We start from the raw sequence: 23,379 nt of genomic DNA on the forward strand, positions 1-23,379 counted from the left end.
TTTAGAAACCATCATCCAATTTTGAATATCTAACAGGACTAATTAGAAGCACTGTGAACACATAGGATGATTACATGTGCAAAAATAATTTAGATAAACCTGAATCATTACTTTGGCATTATGATACACTATTCGTTTCACCAACAAAACCCAATGTAAATATACCCCCTTGTATCACAGACTACAAGACTAGTAATTCTCTTGTCTATTTCAACTATGGAACCTTAGATGGTGCGGCAGCAGTTATTCCAAGGCTTCCACATTCATGTAACCGCTGATCTCTGTGAGAGGGAACCTTCTGCCGCTATTGAAGAGATCACAGCTGTTGAGCTGTTGAGCCCAGGCCACGAACAAGGCAATTCCTCCCAGCAGAGCTGTTACGTGCCAGCCAAACCCCACACTCGTACAGCTCGGAGCTGTGGAGCACAGGGAATTGATCTTGCATCCATGGGCACGAACAAGCAGAGCTCAGGAAGTTGGTTTTATTCAGCTTTTTACATGTAACAAAGTTCCAAGGATGCACACGTCCATCTTATGAGTTACGTTTGATTCATAGTTTTTCCCCCAGCTCACCCTACATTCAGCATGCTAGCAATTCCAAGGTTTTTCATACCTTACATCTCAGTTTGATGCAGCAAATGCTTTTTGTATTAAAAAAAGCCCACCAATCCTACAATTGTTAAGTTAAAAAAAATAATCTGAAAAACGTCTAATATTAATCATAGAATGTGTTGGGTTGGAAGGGACCTTTAAAGGCCATCTAGTCCAACCCCCCTGCAGTAAGCAGGGACATCTTCAACTAGATCAGGTTGCTCAGAGCCTCAGCCAGCCTGGCCTTGAATGTCTCCAGGGATGGGGCCTCCACCTCTCTGCGCAACCTGTGCCAGTGTTTCACCACCCTCATTGTAAAGAACTTCTTCCTAATGTCTAATCTAAACCTACCCTGCTCTAGTTTAAAACCATTGGCCCTCGTCCTATCACTACATGCCCTTGCAAACAGCCCCTCCCCAGCTTTCTTATAAGCCCCCTTTAGGTACTGGAAGGCTGCTATAAGGTCTCCCTGGAGCCTTCGCTTCTCCAGGCTGAACAACCCCAACTCTCTCAGCCTGTCCTCATAGGAGAGGTGCTCCAGCCTTCAGATCATCTTCGTGGCCCTCCTCTGGACCCGCTCCAACAGGTCCATGTCCTTCCTGTGCTGAGGACTCCAAAGCTGGACACAGTACTCCAGGTGGGGTCTCACGAGAGCAGAGTAGAGGGGGAGCATCACTTCTCTGGATCTGCTGGCCACAGTTCTTTTGATGCAGCCCAGGATGCGATTGGCCTTCTGGGCTGCAAGCACACATTGTTGGCTCATGTCCAGCTTTTCATCCACCAGTACCTCCAAGTTCTTTTCCCCAGGGCTGCTCTGTATCACATCATCCCCCAGCCTGTATTGATAACAAGGGTTGTACCAACCCAAGTGTAGGACCTTGCACTTGGCCTTGTTGAACTTCATAAAGTTTGCTTGGGCCTACCTCTCTAGTTCATCCAGGTCCCTTTGGATGACATCCCGTCCCTCTGGCACTCTGGTTAACTGACAATTAAACTCTGGTTCACTGACAAATGCAAACAATCATTTCTAATGATTACAAAATTTCCATTTCAGGCACTTCACTTTATGACAATATTATAAAAATACCCTGTTTCACTGCTGTACACAAAATAATATTCCACCTTAAGTTTTCAAGGCACAATTTAAACGTGCATTTATTTGCCATAACAAAGTTTTAAAAAAAATAATCATATTACAAGGTTTTATAAGTTCTCTTTAAAAAGCAAAGGTAGCCTTCTGTAAAACATTTTACCACAGCTACATTCTAATGGCCATTATAGGAAGTTCATAACACAATGTCCAACTATTCTCTCATATCTTCACGGTTGATTGCAATTTGGTTTTTTGTAATATTTAAAAGGCAATTCTGCCAAGTGTTAAAGAGTCAAGAGCTTGTGCCAATGTTATACACAGAAATGACCATAAAAAGAACCACCTTCCAAAATTAAGACTAGTGTAGTCCTAGACAGGAATAACTTGTTCGTGAGCTTGTCAAGGTCTGCAGCATTCAAAATGTCAACACTGCAATGAAATGGTCATCTTTAAGAACGTTCACTAATGGGTAAAAGACTAAGCATTCCATTTTGCTCTTGAAATCAGTTCGATTGATTTAATTATTATCAAGGAGGTTTTATTTTTTAATGTCAGACTTCAGTTTATGGATAGAAAGCTGAAGTGTATTCAAGTAGCTTGGCTTCTGGCATAACTACAGACACACAGGAAAAAGAAGGTGGGCAAAGGAAGTGGGGCATGGCTGTTTACGCTATAGTTTCTTAGAAGACGCAAGCGCCCTCACATTCTACTTAGCTGAGCAGAAAACACAACTTGTGCAAGCTTAGCTCTTTAAACTCAAGAACACTGTATGATACCAGTTGACAACTTTCCCCAGAAGGCAGCAAGAAGCAACATTTGTTGTTACTCCAATTCCGCATTCTCAGTTCTTAAAACAATATTTGTTATGAGATGGGTCTTCTAGAATTATACACTTTAACACCATTCTGCGTTGAGGAGCGAGCGTATTTTGTCAGAAGAGCACCAACTGTCTGCTTCTCTGCACATAAGTCCCTATAGAGGAAAGAACGCAGATGACAAGGGCATTAGAGATATTCTCAGCCAAAATGAATCTGTGATATTTGTAAATATAGCAATAAACTGGATTAGGGTATTGGGAGAAAAAAAAAACACAACAAAAACCTACCATAACTGTCACATAATGTTTTAAATTGCCTGAAGTTTAGAACTTGGCTTGACATTTAAGTAACAGGCAAAACTACATCATTTACTTCAGAAACAAGGATTTGGGGGTTGTTTGGTTTTTTTTTTGGTTCTCTAAAGGGTTTCCAATCTAGCAAAATGGTTAGCTTTGAACTACTTAATTATATTACAATAAATTTAGAGCCACTCATAAAGGTTTGATGCAGTTACGTCTGGGTTACCATCTGTATCAGATCACATGTACCCTGGCTGGGCCTTCCAGGTAGCACTGTAGTGTGTGCGTTAACCACCAAAAGAGCAAAGGATACAGTATAGGAAGCACTATTGCTCTACAGTTCTTGTGTTGTAAGTAGAGACTGATTGTGTCAGGGGGTTTATCCTTTGAGTCAAGTCTCCCTCAATCAAATAAGACAGAGTTATCGCCCATTTAAATTTAGTAGGATCAGCATTTTACACAAGTTTAAATCCAATGAATACAGCTACAGTTCCCACAGCTAGATTCTATTCATATAGAATTCTTATTCATTTAAAAAGGAAAGTGGCAATCAAAGTTGTTAAGAAGTCAGCTATGCAAAAAGGGAAGAGTATAACACTAATTATATTTTAATATAAAGAAATATATGCTTACTGTATATAAGGGGTAATGTCCACTTCTGTCCACTTTTCCCGTATGCTGAATAAGCTGTTGAATCTTTCCTGATTGTCTTCAGGTAAGTCTTCTACTTTTAGCAGAAAGATGGTCTCTGGTCTTGAGGTTTTATCCACAAGAGCCAAGCCCTGTAGATAAGCATCAGAGAGAAAGTGTTAAGTAAAGACAAAACAATTAAAACTTCCTTCTTTCTGGCAATAATCCATACAAGTTGCCCTTTGCACCTCCAAAGCCGCCTAAAACTGCAGCAGAGGCAGAGTGAAAAAGTATCTTAAAGGTGCTGTTTTACAGGCAGTATTTGTCATTTCCATTATGACAAGGAGGGGGGAGGAAATTCATGAAGTCCCAACATCTATGTCTCCTCTGAGCAGAAGGATTTCCACAGTGCTTGCTACTTTACTGGCTGTCACTACAGCCTGCTTGACAACTGCTTCAGCTTCTGTTCTAGTTACAAGTACTAACTGTACAGCTGCAACTTTCCTTCAAACAGTGAAACATGCCAGACTAACAGAAACCTGAGCTGTCGTGATTCCAGACTACTGATGCTCCTAGAGGATATCATAAAATGTACTTTAACTCAAAAGCTGACAGAAATAACACAATCAATCCCCATTAATTGATAAAATATACATATGACACGTCAGTTAGCAGCCTTCCCACGAAAAAAATCCATGCTTCTTTATGTTTTTACCTTAAGCTGATCAAGCCTTGCTGTCATCCCTTCAGGGACACTTTGTTGCCAGACTTCTTGGAACTCTGATAGATTGAATTTAACTGCATTTTGCAAAAGCATTTGTGCTATAGCTCTGCATATTTTGTCTTCATGCATTTCAAAGTAAACCTCCCCTGCTGAGAAACAAAAAACAGTGTATCTTGGGTGCTTGCTTTTTGATAAAAGAACAGAGAACAGCCTCATATTACCGTTCTGTTCTACTCTTCTACAAACCAAGTATCCTGGTTTTTCTTTTCCTCAGGGAGTAACCTAACTTGGTATTACTTTGGATAAATGATGGTATCTTCTCATTCTCAAGAACAGATTAAGCAGAATATTACGTGTGTGTGCAGCACTGTCCAAGCTACAGTATTTATTCATATCAATACATGTTTTTGCTCCCCATCTTTTCCCCTTCAACAGTAACACTGTTTCTCCTACAGCTTTCATTCCTATTTCTGAATGGCTTGTTTTAAAGTGTTTACTCTCCGTGGTTGAGCAATTAAACAAAACCTTCACTCCCTTAATTGCCCTTATAATACGAGATGATGAAGGGAATAATGAGAATTTACTTTCTTCCACACTGACTTGGCTAAAATTCTCTGAACAATGTCAGGCATAAACACATCCTTCCACTTTTTCAGTTATCTGGGCTTCCTGCAATTCAAACTTGCGCCTTGTGAAACCTGCCTAAATATACTACAAAGTATTGTATGGGCTTCAGTCCAATAGTGGGACTATTGTATTAATCAATACAATTGATGGATGTTGTGGTGCTGTTCAGGGGACCAAAAGCAGATGTCTACTTCAGACAAGCTGAATTCAGGGAGATCTATATGCCACTGACTATTCACAATAGCACAATTAATTGCTTAGATGTGTGATATCCGAGACCTCATAAGGTATCTAAAGAGAGACTACATCTAAATTTTACAAGTGATCTGTCTTTGGTCACAACATTGTGGCTTGTGGACATCTAATAAATCACTTCAGGTACCTCTGATAGTTCCTGATTTTCCCCTGTCTTGTACAGCTTAATAGTCCTTTTTCCTATGAAACTTTCTCTAACAATTTTACTGATTTTTGGCTCGTTATTTGCTCCCTTCTTTTACTGGCATTGTAGCAAGTTAATTTGTTTGGGCCATCCTCACAAAATCTGCATTTACTCATGAATAACTCTTTCCTTTATGCAAGATTAAAATATGCTTGCTTCCCCAAACTTACCATCATCAATGTATTTCCTTCCATAGCTTAAAAGAATATGTTCTATCATCTCTCTGAAAAAAAATTCATAAATCAAGTTTTAAAAATGTTCATAAGGACATTACAGAAACAATTACCAAGATGAAGGAACAGGTAAAGTAAGAAAAAATAAGTCAAAGAAAATGGAGGATGGGACACATCTTCATGGCTGAAATGAACAAATTGATACAGACTTAGAAGTAAGTTAAAAGAGGAGAAAAAGGGAGAAAAAAGACAGACGGGAGTTAATTCAGCATGTTATCCCCAAACATCTGTTCCACTTTCTTGTTATAACTAACAAAGACTAAAAGGCGTAAGGAGAATGGGGAAAGAGAGACTCTTGCAATATCACTTCTTTCCAATGAGAAGTAACGCAAGTCACAAATTTGGCAGTTAATTTTATCACTCACTGAATAGCAGGCATTTTTCTAGACCTCTAGCATAAAATTACAGCCTAACTGCAGACACTAATAGTAAAGCAAGATTTCTTTTTGAACCAAAAGCCAAATAAATAGAAAATGCCACATGTTGTAAACGTAAGACTTTGTTTGAATGATAATCTTAAATTATTTCATGACTCCAAATGGCAATACAATGAACTCAACTCTTGAGATCTGAATTCAGTATTATACCAGAAAATATAACCCCATCTCAGACAAGAGGTAAACTAAACATATTTGGCTAGCTACAGCTTCAGAACAAGTATTTCAAGATGGTCAGTAATTTGTGGCTTAAGTACATGCTACCTCCATCATTTACAATTCAGCAATAATGTTTCTACTATTGAATCAATGGAAATATTACCAATAGACACTAAAATCAACAAACCTGTCTGTCTAAAGTATTAGTGCCCTTGTATATTTTTGAGCAAAAGAAAATCTATCATTAACACCATGGTAACTGGAATCTAGAGTTATAAGACTGTAATTCTAATAAATAATTAATAATGATTGCAATTAGTAATAGTTAATAAAGATTGTAGACAATTTTCATCACTAAAAGTAATTGCTTACCTGGGCTCTAAAGGTCCAAGTTCCTCAAGGCAGGTACGTAAAGGAACCTTACTTAAAGACCAGGACTCTGAGTCTATTAGCTGAGTCACGTGATTCAAGAGTTTCATCTCATAGTCAAATTCTAGAATTCGCCAGTATCCTGCGAAATAGAGAACCACAAAGCAATGTTAGAAAGAAAACATTAACACTTTAATGCTATTCCCCTGAAGATATATTACAGGACTCTGGACATTTAGGTCACACCTTTACAAAGCACGGTGACAGCATTCTGTCCTTTTCAGGATTAAAACTGAGAAAAAGAACAGAATAGCAAAAGCAAATGTAAAGAAGACAGAAATAAAATTATCTCAATTATTCAGAACTGTTTATGTAGATTGACTGCCATAGATACAAAGACACTACAAATCCCATCTCAAGATGAATCAGATCTGGAAAAACTAATAATTAATTCAGGCATAGACCTGCACAAACAGAACTGATTGCACTGGCACTGCAAAGTGGCAGTTCAGGTCCAGCCAAGTCCACAGAAATCCAGGCGTGACAAAGCAGAGACCTGGTACAACGGTGCTGTGCAGCTGTAAACAACAAGGAAAGTAATCTGTGAGCTCCTCACCTACCTAATGGGACAGTATAGAGAAGACAGAACAGGAGTCTTCCCAGTGGTGCTCAGTGATGGGGCAGGAGGCAACAAGCACCAGCTGCAACACGGGAAATCCCAGATGGTTATTAGGGGAATTTTCTCCCCTTGCAGATAGTCAAACATTGGAACAGCCTGGACAGAGGTTATGCAATCTCCATCCTTGGAAATGCTCAGACCTTGACCAACTGAGGCCCTGAGCAGCCAGCTCCAAGTTGGCCCTGTTCTAAAGTAGGGGTTTAGATCTGATAACCTCCAGAGCTCAGTTCTGCCCTGTATTATTCTATAACTCCAGGACTGCTGCGACCAAGTGTACAGGTAAGGGTTTGTGCTTGGCCAAGTAAAGGATGAACAGGACCTGTCCCAAGGTGAGGCGCTTGCTCCAGCCTTGCCTCATACGGTAGGAAGACTACTGAGATAAACCCAGTCTGGGAGGAAGAAAGGACTATGAAAGGGCTGGGGTTACCTAAGGATCAGCTGGTTTTGCCTCTAGAACTGCAGAAAGCAGTAACGACTCATCCATGAAGAGGGCAACCATCCAAAAAATATTCATGCTGTGGGTGAGATACTCTGACGCCCATGTTTGTAGAAGCAAAGAAGGAATTAACCTGGAAAGAACCAGACTGGTCGATGCCTGCTGGTTTACCTTTTTGATTAGCTTCACAGTAGCAGAGGATATAGGAAATATGTGAGCAGATCTTAGTACTTCAAAGGAACTGGCACACTGAAAGACGAGGATGTGGAATGGGCCTTAGAAAAAGGAGACGTGGATATTTTGGGGGAAAAAAAAAGCAGGGTTATTTCCTCTTAGGCAATAATATTCTTTAGAGACAAATACCTTCAATTTTGCAGGCATCTATAATCTGCAATTGGTGCAGTATTTCTTCTTCACTTGCTTGAATCAGACTTAACAAATCCTCTGTTGTATACTGCAACAAGGGAAAAAAAAGAAGAAAATAAAACAGGTTATCCTTACTCCTCCTTTGCTTCAGCAAGGATGCTAAATGCATTATAAGATATAATAAAAGAAAAAAGATTGATCTTTTTTTCCCCAGACTCTGAATTTTCTACTGTTTACCACACTCTCTGAAACTTTTCCTGTAACTTACAACACTTTCTCAAAGAGTTATTCAATATAAAAACCAGTCTAACTACAGGGAAGTCTTTGTGCCATGCATAAGTAATATACCTGTATTCCCAGGATGTCAAACTAGCACAAGTAGGCATCATAAGTAAAGCATCACAGCAAGAATGAAAAGTGAATGTGTTCTGTCTTTCCTAAATCACATATTTCAAAGAAATTCGAAGAAAAGGCAAAACAAGAATCACTTATCACTTTTGGAGAGAAGTCAGAACTCCAACTTAGTACCTCCAGTGAGGGCAAGCCTCCTCCAGCATGACCTCAACAGTTGTGTGTTGTGTTTTGGCGCTTGCTAACCAATTAGCAGACATGTAGCACAGACCCAGCCACCGTACATACAGCTCCCTGGAGCAGAGTTACTCCAGGAGATGGGCGGTTGCTGTGGACACTGTGGTAAAGGTTTAGGAAACGTGGGAGGAACAGAAGGTATCATGAGGAATGAAGTAAAGGGAAGGAACAGCAGACTTAAATCCATAGGAAACAGGGCTTCATCAATTCCTTTATTCACCTTACAGCCTTTTTAATCAACTCTAATATTAAGGTTTTGTTGATAATAGCATAAGACTATTTCCTATCAGAAAAGAAAAAAAAATTGATTAAGTTCTTGAGATATATTAGACTATGGGAACACAAATGGAACAAACCAACGCTAAGTCTGGAACATCCACATGTTAAAAAAGCATTTAATAAATACAGAAAAGTCTCCTCTTCCTGCTATGCCGTTCCTATTAGACAGTATGTTGAAACATCATCAGGCTAAGCAGCACTGAACTCACATCAGTTTTTCGGCAAGTGATGACCATATTATACAGTATTTTAAAAAACACTGCTAGCAATTTAGAGCAACTATATCGCCAGATCAGTATGCAAGTGTGTTTGCAAGTTAGATACTGCCATTCAGATAGGACCCTAGACAGGAGTCCTTGGCATTTGTTCCCTCCGAGGCTGGGCTAGCACTCCAACGGCTCTTTTACAAAAATCACTGCTCTCAGCTATGATGCTTTTATCAGCAACATCAACCTTGCAAACATAAAGTGGAATGGATTGACTTGCATCATGTCCATACCAGCAATTTCCAGATACGGATAAGAAACATATTAAAGACACTAACTCAGACGCATTCAATCATTTTAATATGCCTTACCATCTCACTGAAAAATCCAGGATTTTAATTTGGTGTATCCTAAGCAAGCTGTGTACTAGCCCCACATCACTATGCATCAGGCTTCCTTACAGTCATTCCTCATAGTGCGATAGTTCCTTATGGTTCCTTTCCTGTAGTTCTCCATGTATGATACAGTACGAACTGAGAACCATGAGAAGCTTACAGTAAGCCAGCAAAACACAGTAATTTGTTTTCAAACAGATTAAAGAGTGAGAATTAGTCCCACAAAAAAGAGAACTTTCTCATGGAGAGCTTTCGAATTAAAGTTCCACTAGTGGAATAGCTAAGATTCGTCTACATTTATCAGATACATCTACTTGTTCTTCAGTAAGCCAATAAATGAAACATTCTCCTTCAAAACAAATGGAGAAGATCAGTCCTCAAACTAGGCACTGATGTTTGCGGGGACGTTGACGTGTTTTTGTAAAAGTCATTTAATATTATCAATAAATACTATTTATTGCATATGACATCTTTTTGTGTTGCTAGCCTTTGTCAATGCTTATAATTTCTGGACAATTTAAGCCCTTTTCTCTCTGCCATCCTGTATTTTGCCGCTATGTCCTTCTATACCTAGACCGGAGTAGGTAGGAAAAATGAAAAGGCAATGCTGGGGGAAAGATTCTGAAACTTATCAGAAATTAGACTGTTAATCATCCAGAGAGAGGCAGCATTTCTCTCCAGGGGAGAAAAGTAACATCTATGCTTCTACATGCAAGCACACACAGATGGTTTGTTAGTATCAGCTTCAACCAAGCCTCAGTGTAAAATACTTTGGAGCAACCATTTCTGGTTTTTAAAGTCAAAAGGAAAACCAACCAAACTAACAAAACTACAGGATTTTTATAAGCCTTTTATCTGAGATCCTATGCTGCACAGTCCAGATCTCTCCACTGGTGATTAGCACTTAAAAAAAGGTTGCTTATACCTGCTACTCCATGGAAGTGCTAATAATTACCAAATTGTTTAGAATAGTAGGCTTAAAAAAAATTAACTCAAAGCAGCACTGTGGAACATGGGAACAAAGGTATTTTTCTAGTTAAGAATGTATCTTCACTTTAATTTGCCCATTATCAATTACAAGAAAGTAATTTACAGAGCTGACTTACCTTTGAAAACGTCGAAGTCTGATCTTTCCGACTATCTGGCCCTTCATACGGATCTTCCATTAAAAGCTTTCTCAATTTCTTCAGTTTAGGTCGGCATCTCCTTAATTCCCAGTAGTTATTGGAGAAGCCAGCAATCTACAAGAAAAAAAACAGTGGCTCCTAAAACATCTTAATCTACCACTTCGATTCAAAGCTTACAAAAAATTATCAGCAAAAAGTGTTAATCTAGTCACTGAGAACAAGAATTTATTAATAGGGTAATTACTTTAAAGATGAAACAATCATTGTAATATTTTCAATAAAAAAGTCTACCGCAGGCAATGAAGAATAAAAATCCACTGGTGGCTGATAAAAATATGTTCCTAGTGCACATGACAAAGGGAACACCTCATCTCTACATGCAAATGACAGAATATCAACATGGGATATATTCCTGCACAATTCTCAACATCTCTTTTCCTCTTAATACTAAGTTATATTACTGCCATAAAACCCCTCCTGTATTACCCTGTTTCTATCTTCCCCACTTCTTCCCGTGCTTGGGATCTACTTCGTTGTCTTTTTCCACCTTAATGAATCATCATACCACTAAGCTCAAGTAAAACAGACATTAACGAGACAGGAAGCTACACTTGCACACAACTAACAAGACACCTCTGTTCCTTACTCTAATTCAACATACAAATTTAAAGCATGCAACAGGAAGCACAGATGTAATCTATTCAAAAACACTAATCTAATAAAACTTTACCTTCAGAGTAATCCTGAGGTGTTTCATGGGGTACAGCTCAGACTTCCTAGAACATTCTTTGAAGAGGACAGTGTATCAGAGGCCTTTCAGCATTGTTTCTGCTATTTACCAAACCAAGAGAAGTGGGTACAGAATGGCAGAGGCAGAACAGGCTCCAGGTCTGTGACTCCTGACCCAACCACTAGCCCCTTGTAAAAAAGCCTCCATGAAAAAGCCTCCAGACAGTACTTTAAAGTACCCCAAATGCTTTACCAGGCTACTTTTTTTTGTTTTTAAAGTCATCCATTAAAAAAACCCAAACGGATCTTTAAAACATTTCTCCATTTAAATCAACCATAAGCAAACCACCTATATGTAGAAGAAGTCCTATGCAAATTCTAATACAGAGAAAGCTCTCCGTTTTTAATCTAACTATTCTGTAGCTTGCTTGGCACAAAATTCAGGTAAATACTAATTTCCTGATAAACTTCTAAGCTTTTTTTCCTCCATGTCAAATAGCATTTACCAAAGTGTTACATTTTTTTTCCTACCAAGTTCTTTTCTGAGCAATTCGGTAATGAACAAGAAGGTACTCTGCACAGAAAAGAAGATAAATAATTCTAATTTATAATCCAAAGCTCATAACTGGAGCTGAAGTGAATAAAATGGCAGATGCTTTGACTATGAGTGTTACCCTTGCAAGTGGTACAAAGAGCAGCACCAAGACTGCAGAAGAAAAGCAGTTAAGCCCCAAAATACTGAGTAAACGTAGTATCTTATGCTATGTTTCACAATTTGCAATGTCAACACACCGTGTAACATTTTTGAAAACATCAAGAAAGCTCTTAGAAATAAAACTCTAAAAAGAATTCCTTAGCAAAAATCACATTTACATTATGTTGACACACGTGACTTCAGAAGACTAGTGAGATCATTAAACATAGCAAAAAAAGAATATGGAAGAATATTACTTTCTCATTAATTTCTTTAGTTTGAATTAACTTTTTCTATTAGCTGAACTGATGACTTCACAGAAGAAATTATGCTGGTTTGATTATTACGCTCATCTAAGGACAAGCAGGATTACTCCTCAATGATGTCATTATATACATTACAGCAAATAATGACTTAATAATAATTTTTGCCTAACTATTTTTAGCAGAATTTTATTAACTATGCTTCAGAAGAGCACAGAACAATTAATTCTTTAAACTGAAAACTCTAAGATCATTAACTCCAACAAATCTTTCCAGATGCTGGTTGAAAGAGTCACCTCTGAATATATTTCTGTATTTAAAAAATAATATTCAGGCATGACATGGTATAATCTGTCTTTTGGCTAAAGCACTCCTAAGAATCAATTTGCAAACAGCTTATTTTAAAAATAGTTGCTAATATTGACAAATTAGATTTTCTTTGAAAGCTTTCAATACCTACCACAAGTAATTACGATCCACTGAAAATAAACTGAAGTTTTAACTTCTTAGAAACAATAATTATCATACATTATGGATAAAGTTCAGTGGCCTAAAGAAGGGCCCTAGAGCCATTTTGGATACCCTAAGGTATAGCGTGCCCCCTGTGTATAAAGCATATTTATAAAGACATCCTTCTGGGGCTGTTCAATATACAAAGAAATTACAGGAGACTCACGTCCTTCTGGAGTGGCAGCTCGAAGCTAGACCAATACCACAAGGCATCTAAAATGGCATTAGTAGCCTATGTTTAGGCAACTGAATCCCAGCTGGGTTTCACATAAGCATCTTGGATAAAATGCAAGAAATTATAGAGAATAAAAAAGTAGAGAATTAAAGCAAACAAACAAAAACCCAGAGAGACATACCTGTGAATGAATAATATCACAAGACGCTTGATCTCCATTCAGCTCTTCCGGAGTTTTGCAACCAGGAATAAACAGCAACATATTTGAGGTATCTGCTATTTTCATGTCATAAGTTTTATCTTTGCTGCACAACACTGCTTGTTCATCCTTTTCACCACGGATTACCAGGCTGAAAAAAAAATAGCCAAAAATAAAGATGTATTTATACCTCTGTTTCAGGATGAACACCTATTAAACTTGTCTGATATTTTTTCACATTTATGCATTGGTGAAGAAGTTATAAACTGCAGTTCAATTTGGTAGCAGCAGTCACAGTATACCAAAATATAAAGACATAATTGTCAATTAATCTAAAATACATATCTATTAATGTAAGTACATGTTTTTCCGCTCCTTTTTGAGTTTTCCCACTCTGAAAGACTTTGAAAGGTTTTTATACAGATCACAATCAAACCTCCTAATCTGCCTTTTCACACAAAAACCCCTAAAACACTGATTAGGTGATGCTTAAAGCCTGAACTAGTTCACTAATCTTAGAAATTAGATTACAACTAGAATTGTTGTTTAATAACATGCTTTAACTTGGTCAGCCCTGAAGTGGTCAGGCAGTTGGGACTAGATGATCATTGTAGGTCCCTTCAAACTGAAACAGTCTATTCTATTCTTTATGAAGACTGAAACTGGCCCATTGTGAAATGAGAAAGCAAACAGAAATTGTGTCTATTGTGCAGAGTCCTTCAGATTATTCCCTCTCAAAGAGCATACACATTTTCTTGCAAGTAATTCCAAGCAGGAAAGAAAACCATCGTCTAGAGCATTTCAGTACAAAGAATCAATGCAAACCCCCATTTTGAGCTCATATATTAGATTAAACAGAGATTCCTAGTGAGAACATAGTAACACTGAAGCAGGACCAGAAGAAGGTCCTTCCACAAGAGGGAATTCAGTTCCTCCCAGGCTACATTAAATTAAGTGCTCGGATTCAATTTAATCGAACTGTTCATCTTGCTTCCAAAAGCTTGCATGCATGAACAAAGCTCAGCTGTTCCGCAAGTGGTCCTCAGCGTGATTCAGGCCTCTAAGCAATGACACTTTATCAATATTGCACTATGGACAGGCTTAATAACATACTTCTCTGAGGACTATTTTCTTTAGAGTGAGTTCTAATGTTGTATAATTTTAAGTATTATGTCACTGGCATTGCAACAAAGGCAGAAATTTTAAAACAGTATCAAAAGCTTATATAGATCTATTCTTGGTCCAGAGTTAGATGTCCTACCAAATGCCTATGCTAATACTGTTACAAAATCATAGAATGGTTTGGGTTGGAAGGGACCTCAAAGATCACCTAGTTCCAACCCCCCTGCCATGGGCAGGGACACCTCCCACTAGACCAGGCTGCTCAAAGCCCCATCCACCCTGGCCTTAAACACTTCCAGGGATGAGGCATCCACAACTTCCCTGGGCAACCTGTTCCAGTGTCTCATCACCCTCACAGTAAAGGATTTCTTCCGAACATCCAATCTAAATCTCCCCTTTTTCAGTTTGAAACCGTTACCCCTTGTCCTATCACTACACTCCCTGATAAAGAGTCCCTCCCCAGCTTTCCTGTAGGTACTGGAAGGCTGCTGCAAGGTCTCCCCAAGCCTTCTCTTCTCCAGGCTGAACAACCCCAACTCTCTCAGCCTGACCTCATAGGAGAGGTGCTCCAGCCCTCTGATCATCTTTGTGACCCTCCTCTGGACCCACTCCAACCGGTCCATGTCCTTCCAGTGCTGAGGGCTCCAGAGCTGTTTGCAGTACTCCAGGTGGGGTCTCACGAGAGCAGAGCAGAGGGGCAGAATCATCTCCCTCAACCTGCTGGCCACACTTCTGTTGATGCAGCCCAGGATTCCGTTATGTCCTTTGCTGTCCTGTTTGTCTAACTTGTAGGCACCCTGCCACCCACCCAACCTCAAGAGTTCCAGTAGGAAAATCTGAAAGTCAGTGGGATTCTTTCAAGGACATAATCTCCTTTCCTAACCCTAAATTTTTAGGAATCTATCTTCATATGCCTGGCAAGAAACTGTCCTCTGTTTTGGCCGGAGCAATTTTTCCATGTTAAAACAAAACAAAACAAAACCAAACAAAAAGAGAGAACAGGGACCAATACAACAGCCTACAGAAGTGGGAAACTTTGTTATTGAAGTTGGTACTCTAATACTCCATCAGATTGAAGACTCTGGGAGCAGGACCCAAAATTGCTTTCTGGCCTTGTATTGCTGTAGCAATACTTAAATCGTCCCCAAATCCCATCTCCTCTTTTTTTTTTTTTTTTTTTCAATGCACACAACAACTGTTTTGCTGAAATAGCCTAGATGTGTTATAAATATCCAGCACAAAGTGCTGGATATGGTTGCTTTGTCCAGTTTTTTATGGAAGTTACTGGTTTTCCAATTAAACTGAGACAGGTTTAAGGGACAAGTCACAGACTTTCATGCGAACAGGATGAGAAGAATAAAAATCTGGAAAAAGCCACGTTTAAGAGCCACGTTAACGCTGAAAACGGGACAGCGGGAGGCCCTGCCCCACCTCCACCCGACTCCCTCACGCACGGGCAAAGGGGGACAACTCCAGCCTCCCGCCGCGGGGCGGGCCTGTCCCGGTCCCTCAGGCCCTCCTCGGGTCGCCGTGGTGGCCACCAGGCCCCAAACGGCGACGGGGCGGCGGTGGGGGGGGGACAACGGGCGACGGGACGTGTCCCGGCCCGCGGCGACACACACCGGCCTGCAGGGGGCGCCCCAGACCACCCGTACCTGCGTCCCGCCTCCAGCTCGGCGCAGAGGCCCGGCTCCAGCTGCAGCAGGCAGCAGTCGCCGGTGCCGGCCTGCGGGCCGAAGCTGAGGCAATGCACAGCCGGCAGCAGCTCCGCCGGGTTGAGTTTGGCTGTCTGCAGCGTCGCATCCACCTCCGCCCGGCTCCGCATGGCGCCCGCCGCCGCCTCACGGCCGCTCCGAAAGCCCGCGGCGAGGCGGTGCCGGGGGCGGGACGGCGCGGGAGGCGGGCGTCGGTTGGGTTGATTCTCTGGTTGACTGCGATGCGCCCGGCCGTAGTCGGTGGGGCGGGCGGCAACACTTTAGGGGTTACGCTGAGGGGACTCGCTTTCCTCAGCGGAGCGGCCCGGCCCAGCCCGGAGGGTCTGATCCGGGACAAACATCCTGGCCTCACCTCGAATACTGTGTCCAGTTTTGGGGCCCTCACTACAAAAAAGACATTGAGATTCTGGAGCGAGACCAGAGAAGGGCAACGAAGCTGGTGAGGGGTCAGGAGAACAAGTCTTACGAGGAGCAGCTGAGGGAGCTGGGGTTGTTTAGCCTGGAGAAAAGGCTAAACCTTATCGCTCTCTACAACTGCCTGGAAGGAGGCTGTAGCCAGGTGGGGGTCGGTCTCTTCTCCCAAGTAACAAGCGATAGGACGTGAGGAAACAGCCTCAAGTTGGGCCAGGGGAGGTTTAAATTGGATATTAGGAAAAATGTCTTCCCCGAAAGAGTTACCAAACATTGGAACAGACTGCTCAGGGAAGTGGTGAAGTCACCATCCCTGGAGGTATTTAAGAGACCGGTAGACGTGGTGCTGAGGGACATGGTTTAGTGGCGGGTTTTGTCAGTGTTAGGTTGATGGTTGGACTTGATGATCTGAAAGGTCCCTTCCAACCCAGACGATTCTAAGATTCTGTGATTTCTGTCTGGCTGCACTAGAGCCAGGCTGGGCTGCGATAAAATCCCACTATATGCCAGTAAAATGCCATAAAAATCCACAAAATGCCCTAAATAAAATATAGAATACAACAAAAACAGGCCCAATATGGGAGTCCCTGCCCATCTCTGACTGAGGTAGCACTCTCTAGGTATTCCCTTTCCTCCTTCCAGCCAGGAGGCTGACTACCCGAGCTGCCATTACGGGGCCTGGCTGTGGGTGGGAGGACTCCGGCATCACCCACCCCTGCTCTGTCTGTTACAACAGCTGTGGGGATAGCCTGAGCAAGGACAAGTATCTGCTGCCTCTTGTTGCCACATGATCCCTAGGAAAGGGATTGCACGGCCTCCACGGAGGGGTTCATCTCCCTGTGACTTGGGGCCCAGCTGGGTCCGTCTGCTTGAGGAAGCTGTGAGGAAGTGCCTGAGCTAAAGCTATGACAGATGAGTAAAAACCACAGGCAAGCGTGATTATTACAATGGAAATAGCCCACAGCTCAGAGATTCAAGAGGAGCTCTATTGACATCTGTAAACCATAAGATAAAAACAAAAGCGGAGGCTCAGAAGACAGCAGCTCAGCATCACTGGGAGTTAGTCCTCTGCAAGGAGCAGCATGGGATGCATCTTCCCCACCTCATCCAGCATGGTGAGCTCCCCAAACGTTCACTGAGATTTGCTGCAGGGCATATTAACACTTAGCCTCGTAGTGTGTAAGTCTGCTGTGTGCATTAGATAAAAAATAATTATTTTGTGCTCCTAACACCACATGACCCAGACAAAGAGGTTGTACCACATTTGTTTTGGAAACAGAAGCGGGAGTCAGTGGGATGGAGCTGGCTCGGTTCTGTACCCACCTGGCAGAGAGCAGCTGCTGTTATATGTGACTGAGTCAGGCATCTTCAGCCTTTAGAAGGTCCTTTGCCTGAGCGGCACCACTGAGACAATTGGCCTTGGAGAAAACTGACTGAAGTAATGAGGCAGTTACCTCTATCACATGTGCAGTGGCTTATTTAAAGACTCAGACATGTATCATATCTTCATATTTTATTTCAGTTATTGGAAGGTGAAAATACAGTCATTGTGTACACAGGAAACCTGAGGCACTCTGACTTTGGCTAGTTTCTACTAATGTATAGGTGCAAGCTGGTATGTGTACAGCCTTATTTGAGAATGTTACATTTTGTTTTAATGTAAATCTGTTCCTACACACGTCTAAGGTAAACCAGAAAATCACTGTTCTGCCAAGTAAATGCTCACACAGTCATTAACTCTTTAAATGGCAGCTTAATTATGCTGGTTTTAATTTATACCTTAATGTGTGCAATTTTCCAATGATCTTGCATGCCTGCTTCTACTCCTTTCTCACTTTCATTCTGCGGAATAAAAAAAGATATGCTGATATAGCCAAGGAACTGAATCCAAGGCATGAATTCATGGAGTTTGTATCTTAAGAGTTGTACTACGTAACAAAAACCCAGTGAGAAGAAAATCACTAAATGTTATTCACGAGTTGGGACTGATCTGTGGTCAGGAACATTTGTACTAGTTATTAATTTTTTCAACCAGTTTTGTTTATCTTACTAGTTCTGGTTGTAAATGCTTTTTATCTTGTTTCCTAAGGAGCTGAAACGTACATGCTTGTGCTGCCTGACATCTTTCTCTGCCTGTCCCTCACTTACCACTCTGGATGTTGCTGTTCAAGTTCAGGCAAATTTGGCAGGTAAAGTTCATAGAAGCTTTGTGGAAATCGGTGGCTGGACAATATATTGGAGCCCCTACTTAGGGGAAAGCAGCTCTAATCCATTCTGAGGGGCAGAAGCCAACTGGCCTATCAGCAAAAACATGCATAGAATTATAGAATCATAGAGTCATAGGGTTGGAAGGGACCTCTGGAGATCATCTAGTCCAACCCCCCTGCCAGAGCAGGGTCACCTTAGAGCAGGTTGCACAGGAACACGCCGAGGCAGATTTTGAATGTCTCCGGAGATGAAGACTCCACCACCTCTCTGGGCAGCCTGTTCCAGTGCTCTGCCACCCTCAAAGGAAAGAAGTTCCTCCTCATGTTTAGGTGGAACTTCCTATGCTCAAGTTTGTGCCCATTACCCCTTGTCCTGTCCCCGGGCACCACTGAAAAGAGCCTGGCCCCATCCTCCTGACACCCACCCTTTAAGTATTTATAAGTGTTGATAAGATTCCCCCTCAGCTGTTATTTTTCCAGACTGAAGAGACCCAAATCCCTCAGCCTTTCTTCATAAGAGAGATGTTCCAGTCCCCTAGTCATCTTCATAGTCCTTTGCTGCACTCTCTCCAGCAGTTCCCTGTCCTTCTTGAGCCGGGGAGCCCAGAACTGGACACAGTACTCCAGGTGCGGCCTCACCAAGGCAGAGTAGAGGGGGAGGATGACCTCCCTCCACCTGCTGGCCACACTGTTCTTGATGCACCCCAGAATGCCATAAATCTATAAGAAACATGTCAAATTTCTCAGGAAACAACTTGTATTATGCTTCTGTTTTCACTGAGAATGCTCTAGAGCAGCAACCTAACTGACAAAAACTGGTTTGCATAGGAACTCATGAAGTTAGTTTCTTGAAATACTGAAGAATCATGCAATGAATTTGGATTGCAGAGAAAATGAGGAGATACTGAACTCAATGTTGCTGTCAATTTATAAGGAAATACATGCTATGATAAGGGAGCTTGATAGGATCCTGAAATTATTTTATAATGATGCTATGGGATTATTTATTTGCTCTGGAGTTGCTGTATCACAAATGATTACTGTTTGCATTTTGAGCTGGTATGATGGGCTGAAACTGTCAGGGTTCAGGAGCATGTAATATCCTCGTACAAGCTGTGATGAAACTTTCCTGCAGCAGAATGGAAGAAAGACTTGAGGAAGGAATTAATTCAGACATCCCAATTTAACTGATCACCAACTGAAGTCAGTTCCCCCAGGTGCACATTTGAGGCTTTAAGTGACTGCTGTGAGCGTGCAGCTGAAAGGTACACTTCTTTTAACAGGTCTCAGTATAAGGTAGACTGAACTGCTAAACAGCCTGTACCCTCAGCTAGGCTGGGGAGGAAAGCCAGGAATGAAGTCAAGTCTCAAGAAAGATGAGGTTTGGTGTAGTTTTTCAATTGCCTAATGTTAATGGAAATTAGTGTTAACGGAATCTGGTTGACTGAGGTTGAGTGATGTTAGCATAACAGAAAATGGATTGTTGAAGATTATTATAGTCTTGCCTTTGAAGTTCCTGGCCCTGTATAATGTTTCCCAGGACTCAAACATCAAGGATGTGAACAGCAAAATAAATGAAGGGCAGCTGTGACAAATCAAAGAAAGGAAGTTCAAATAAATCCAAAACTCCACAAAGACATAAAACAATGAACCGCAAGATAACATAACAGAACATATGTTACAACAGTGCACGTTACCAGTGTCAGGCTCTAGTCATCAGGCAGCACGTTAGGAGGATGACTTCCCAGGTGTGATTTCAGTTCAAGAGCTTGGGAGCTCTACAGTAAAATGTAGTGAGAAAATTGGGCTACATGAAATGGTCTGTTTAAACGTCAAAGAAAGATGTGGACACTAGAAACTTCTGAATGTCCTTCAAAGCACAACCTAGGTAGCTGTGAAAGTAAAAATATAATAAAGCCAGCACTGGAAAAACTGGCACAGCACCAAAGTTGAATACTGTAACATGTTATCAGCCTGGTGATAATTACAGAATTCACAGTTACAGTTCTTGGAGATTATTCCACAAGAGAGGCTCAGTTTGATTAAAGCCTCACAAAACTTAGTTCAAGGGTTTATTTTTTCAGCTGAAATGGCATCTGCAGTATTTAAAATTAGCATGCATGTTATGTTTTCACCCATTAAATGACATATTTTCACTGTCTAGAAATACCTGTCGGTGAATGTGCCCATTTTGTTTCAACACAGAAGGTGACCGTGGCAGCTGGACCTGTAGGTGGGACTGGAGTTAGAGCACAAGAGCTCTGAACGTCGTTTCGGCATATCGCAGACTCCTGTGAGACACTGGGAGAATAACTGTCTACAATGAATGTACTACATTTCCTTCCTAGGGAAGCAAGAAAGAGGAAAAAAACAAACAACAAACAAAACCCAGGAAGTATATTTGTGACATTGTATAAATCCATCGTGCACACATATCTTGAATAATGATTTTCTAGTCTGTCTCAAATGTAAGAACTGGGGAATACTGCTGAAATGAACAGAAAGTTATGGATAACAGGAGAGAAGGCCTTTCTGTGCAACACATCGTGGACCTTGTGATATGTGGTAGAAGTCAAAATGAGTGTTATCCACAAAAGAGTTAGCCAAATTCATAAAGATTAGATATGCTTGTCTCTGTTAATCACAATGTTCAGGTTTTAGTTGTAACTCAGGACCCTAAATGAACTCAGATCCTCTAAATATCAGAGCACACGCTCTTCTGCTCTCCGTTGGTTATTGAGTTAGACGTATTTTTACTTTTTTTAAAGTTTCTTTTTAAAGAATAGCTAAAATAGCAAAGCAATGACTTGCATATTTTATGCTCCAGTAGTCCCAGTAAAACTGCCATACCTGATGATGTCAGCCAGCAAAGCACCACAAAGCAGAAGGTAACGTGTCCAAGACTCCATCAGGGAGAATTTCAGCCAATTAGTAGAATAACCAGATAGCTCATTGCTACCTCAGATAAGTGCTGTCTTGTCATTCTTAATAGGCCAACAGGGTTATATTCAGTTATATTCAAATTAGGAGAAAATAAACAGTTGGAACCAAACCTAAATATTTGTGTAAACTCTACAACAGCTTGGAGTATCTCAGTGACATAAAATTGGTTTTGTGCTGGAAACAGCGGAGAAGAGACACTGAAGCACAAAGCTGGAGAGCACATGCTAAAATAGCAGGGGCACAAACACCATCACCACAGTTAGGAAATGACTTTGAGAGTTTCACAGCTGCGACAAACAAGAACCCAGATGCCCAAATACTTATGGGACAACTAATGCTTAGATACCTGTTTCATTCTTTCGTCATTTCTCTGCAAGGACAGCATACACAATTGCAAACAAAGCCAGAGGATCAGTCATGCCACACGGATGTCATTCCTGATAAGGCAGAGTAAAACCTGAACAAGCTGGTACCCAGCCTACATTCATAGCTTCTCCCAGTCTCAGCCAGTCATCCAGGACATTCTGTGCTACAGAGTAAGTGTAAACGCTGGTGCACTGGGTGGGAAGGTGCTATGCTTTTTCTTAACCTTGGCATGAAAGAGCAGGACATTTTTTTCAAGAGTACGTTAATTATACGGACTTTCTAGATTTACAGTATATGACAGGTGTGGATGCCATTTAGTGCATGAGTACATGAAAATCTTTTGCTCCATCTACATTTTCTGGATAGATCTCCAGAGTGCTTCTACCATAGCAAAAATTGTAATTCCAACTCAGCTTATTTTTCTAGTCGGCAAAATTAACAGCAATACTTTACTGCGAGCCCTAAAATTTAATCACATAATACACCTGCTGCTAAAATAATTTGAAACAGTGTTATCATTAGTATTTAGGAGATAAATGTCTACAGGTAAATGGAATTAAATGTAATTTTTAAAAAATACTGTGTAGAGTGTTTTGTGGCTAATTTCAAGGCTTGTTCTGGAGACCTTATTAATAGTGACATAGTAGACATCAGTATGTGTCATGTGGCAAATTATCATCTCACTGCTTGATTAACTAGTATCTACATAGAATAATCTCAGAAAGTTTTTTTGCAGTTAATCTACTATTATTTTTGAGGCATTGCTAGGGCTAAGCATTACAAGTATATCCCAGCAAACTACATACCTATAATATCTGTATGAATCTAAAATAAATAAATAGTGTAATTAATGTGAAAACCATAGTCATATTATGCAAAATTTAAAAAAAGAAACAACCAGGAAGATGCATAAAAATTTCTATTTGTGAAGGGAATACAATGGAGGAGTAGAGTGGTGCAGGAAAATGACAGTGAAAAATAGCAGTATGAAAATTCAAATGAGGACGGTGAAGAAGCCAATATAGGAAAAGCTCATGTAACAAAAGGAGCAGAAGCCTTACACAGGGAAAAATTCAAAAAACAATACAAATGAGCACATCATAAGAATTCTGTCCAAACCCCCCCAATGTTGGCATGATCTATAAACTGCAGAACACATATCTGATTCTGATAAATTCCAGTTGTTTCTCTTGTTTCTGCTTGTAGGGCCTTCTAGTCTCACCCTCCTTCATGTTGAATAATGAAATTTCAGGCTGGACCCTTCCAAGAATTACCAGTTGGCTCAATTTTGTCATTCCCAGATTTCCTCCTGGCACTAAAATGTTAGATTAGCAGGCTGGACCCTTCCCATCCTGCTCCCCAATATACCTAGGAGTCCTTCGAGTCCCGTGTCCTTCTTAGTCCCAAACCATCTGCCTGACATGAAAGTGGAAAAAACTCTGCAGACATCTCTGCAAGAAACACTTTGTTCTGAAGGTTTCCATCTACCCGCCCTCATCAGGTATTACTAGGCCCTGTGCCTAATGCATGAATGATCCTGTATCAATTAT

The 23,379-nt window shown here is 40.8% G+C and overlaps 1 protein-coding gene across 2 annotated transcripts; it reads right to left on the reverse strand.

Annotated features, from left to right (window-relative positions):
- Nucleotides 1–1,714: 1,714 nt before the first annotated feature.
- DSCC1 (DNA replication and sister chromatid cohesion 1) lies at nt 1,715–16,081 on the reverse strand. 2 transcript variants are annotated; one of them, XM_074577735.1, is made up of 9 exons: nt 15,843–16,081; nt 13,048–13,216; nt 10,475–10,609; nt 7,898–7,988; nt 6,423–6,561; nt 5,392–5,444; nt 4,147–4,301; nt 3,435–3,583; nt 1,715–2,656 (listed from the first exon to the last, which is right to left on the reverse strand). In XM_074577735.1, the coding sequence occupies exons 1-9, from the start codon at nt 16,010–16,012 to the stop codon at nt 2,548–2,550; spliced, it is 1,170 nt and encodes a 389-aa protein (XP_074433836.1). In that variant the 5' UTR covers nt 16,013–16,081; the 3' UTR covers nt 1,715–2,547. The 2 variants fall into 2 exon arrangements, with proteins under 2 accessions (XP_074433836.1, XP_074433835.1); XM_074577734.1 differs by having other exon boundaries at nt 4,147–4,304.
- Nucleotides 16,082–23,379: the final 7,298 nt, after the last annotated feature.

This window comes from Larus michahellis, chromosome 2 (assembly GCF_964199755.1).
Source record: "Larus michahellis chromosome 2, bLarMic1.1, whole genome shotgun sequence".
In the NCBI taxonomy this organism is placed as follows: Eukaryota; Metazoa; Chordata; class Aves; order Charadriiformes; family Laridae; genus Larus; species Larus michahellis.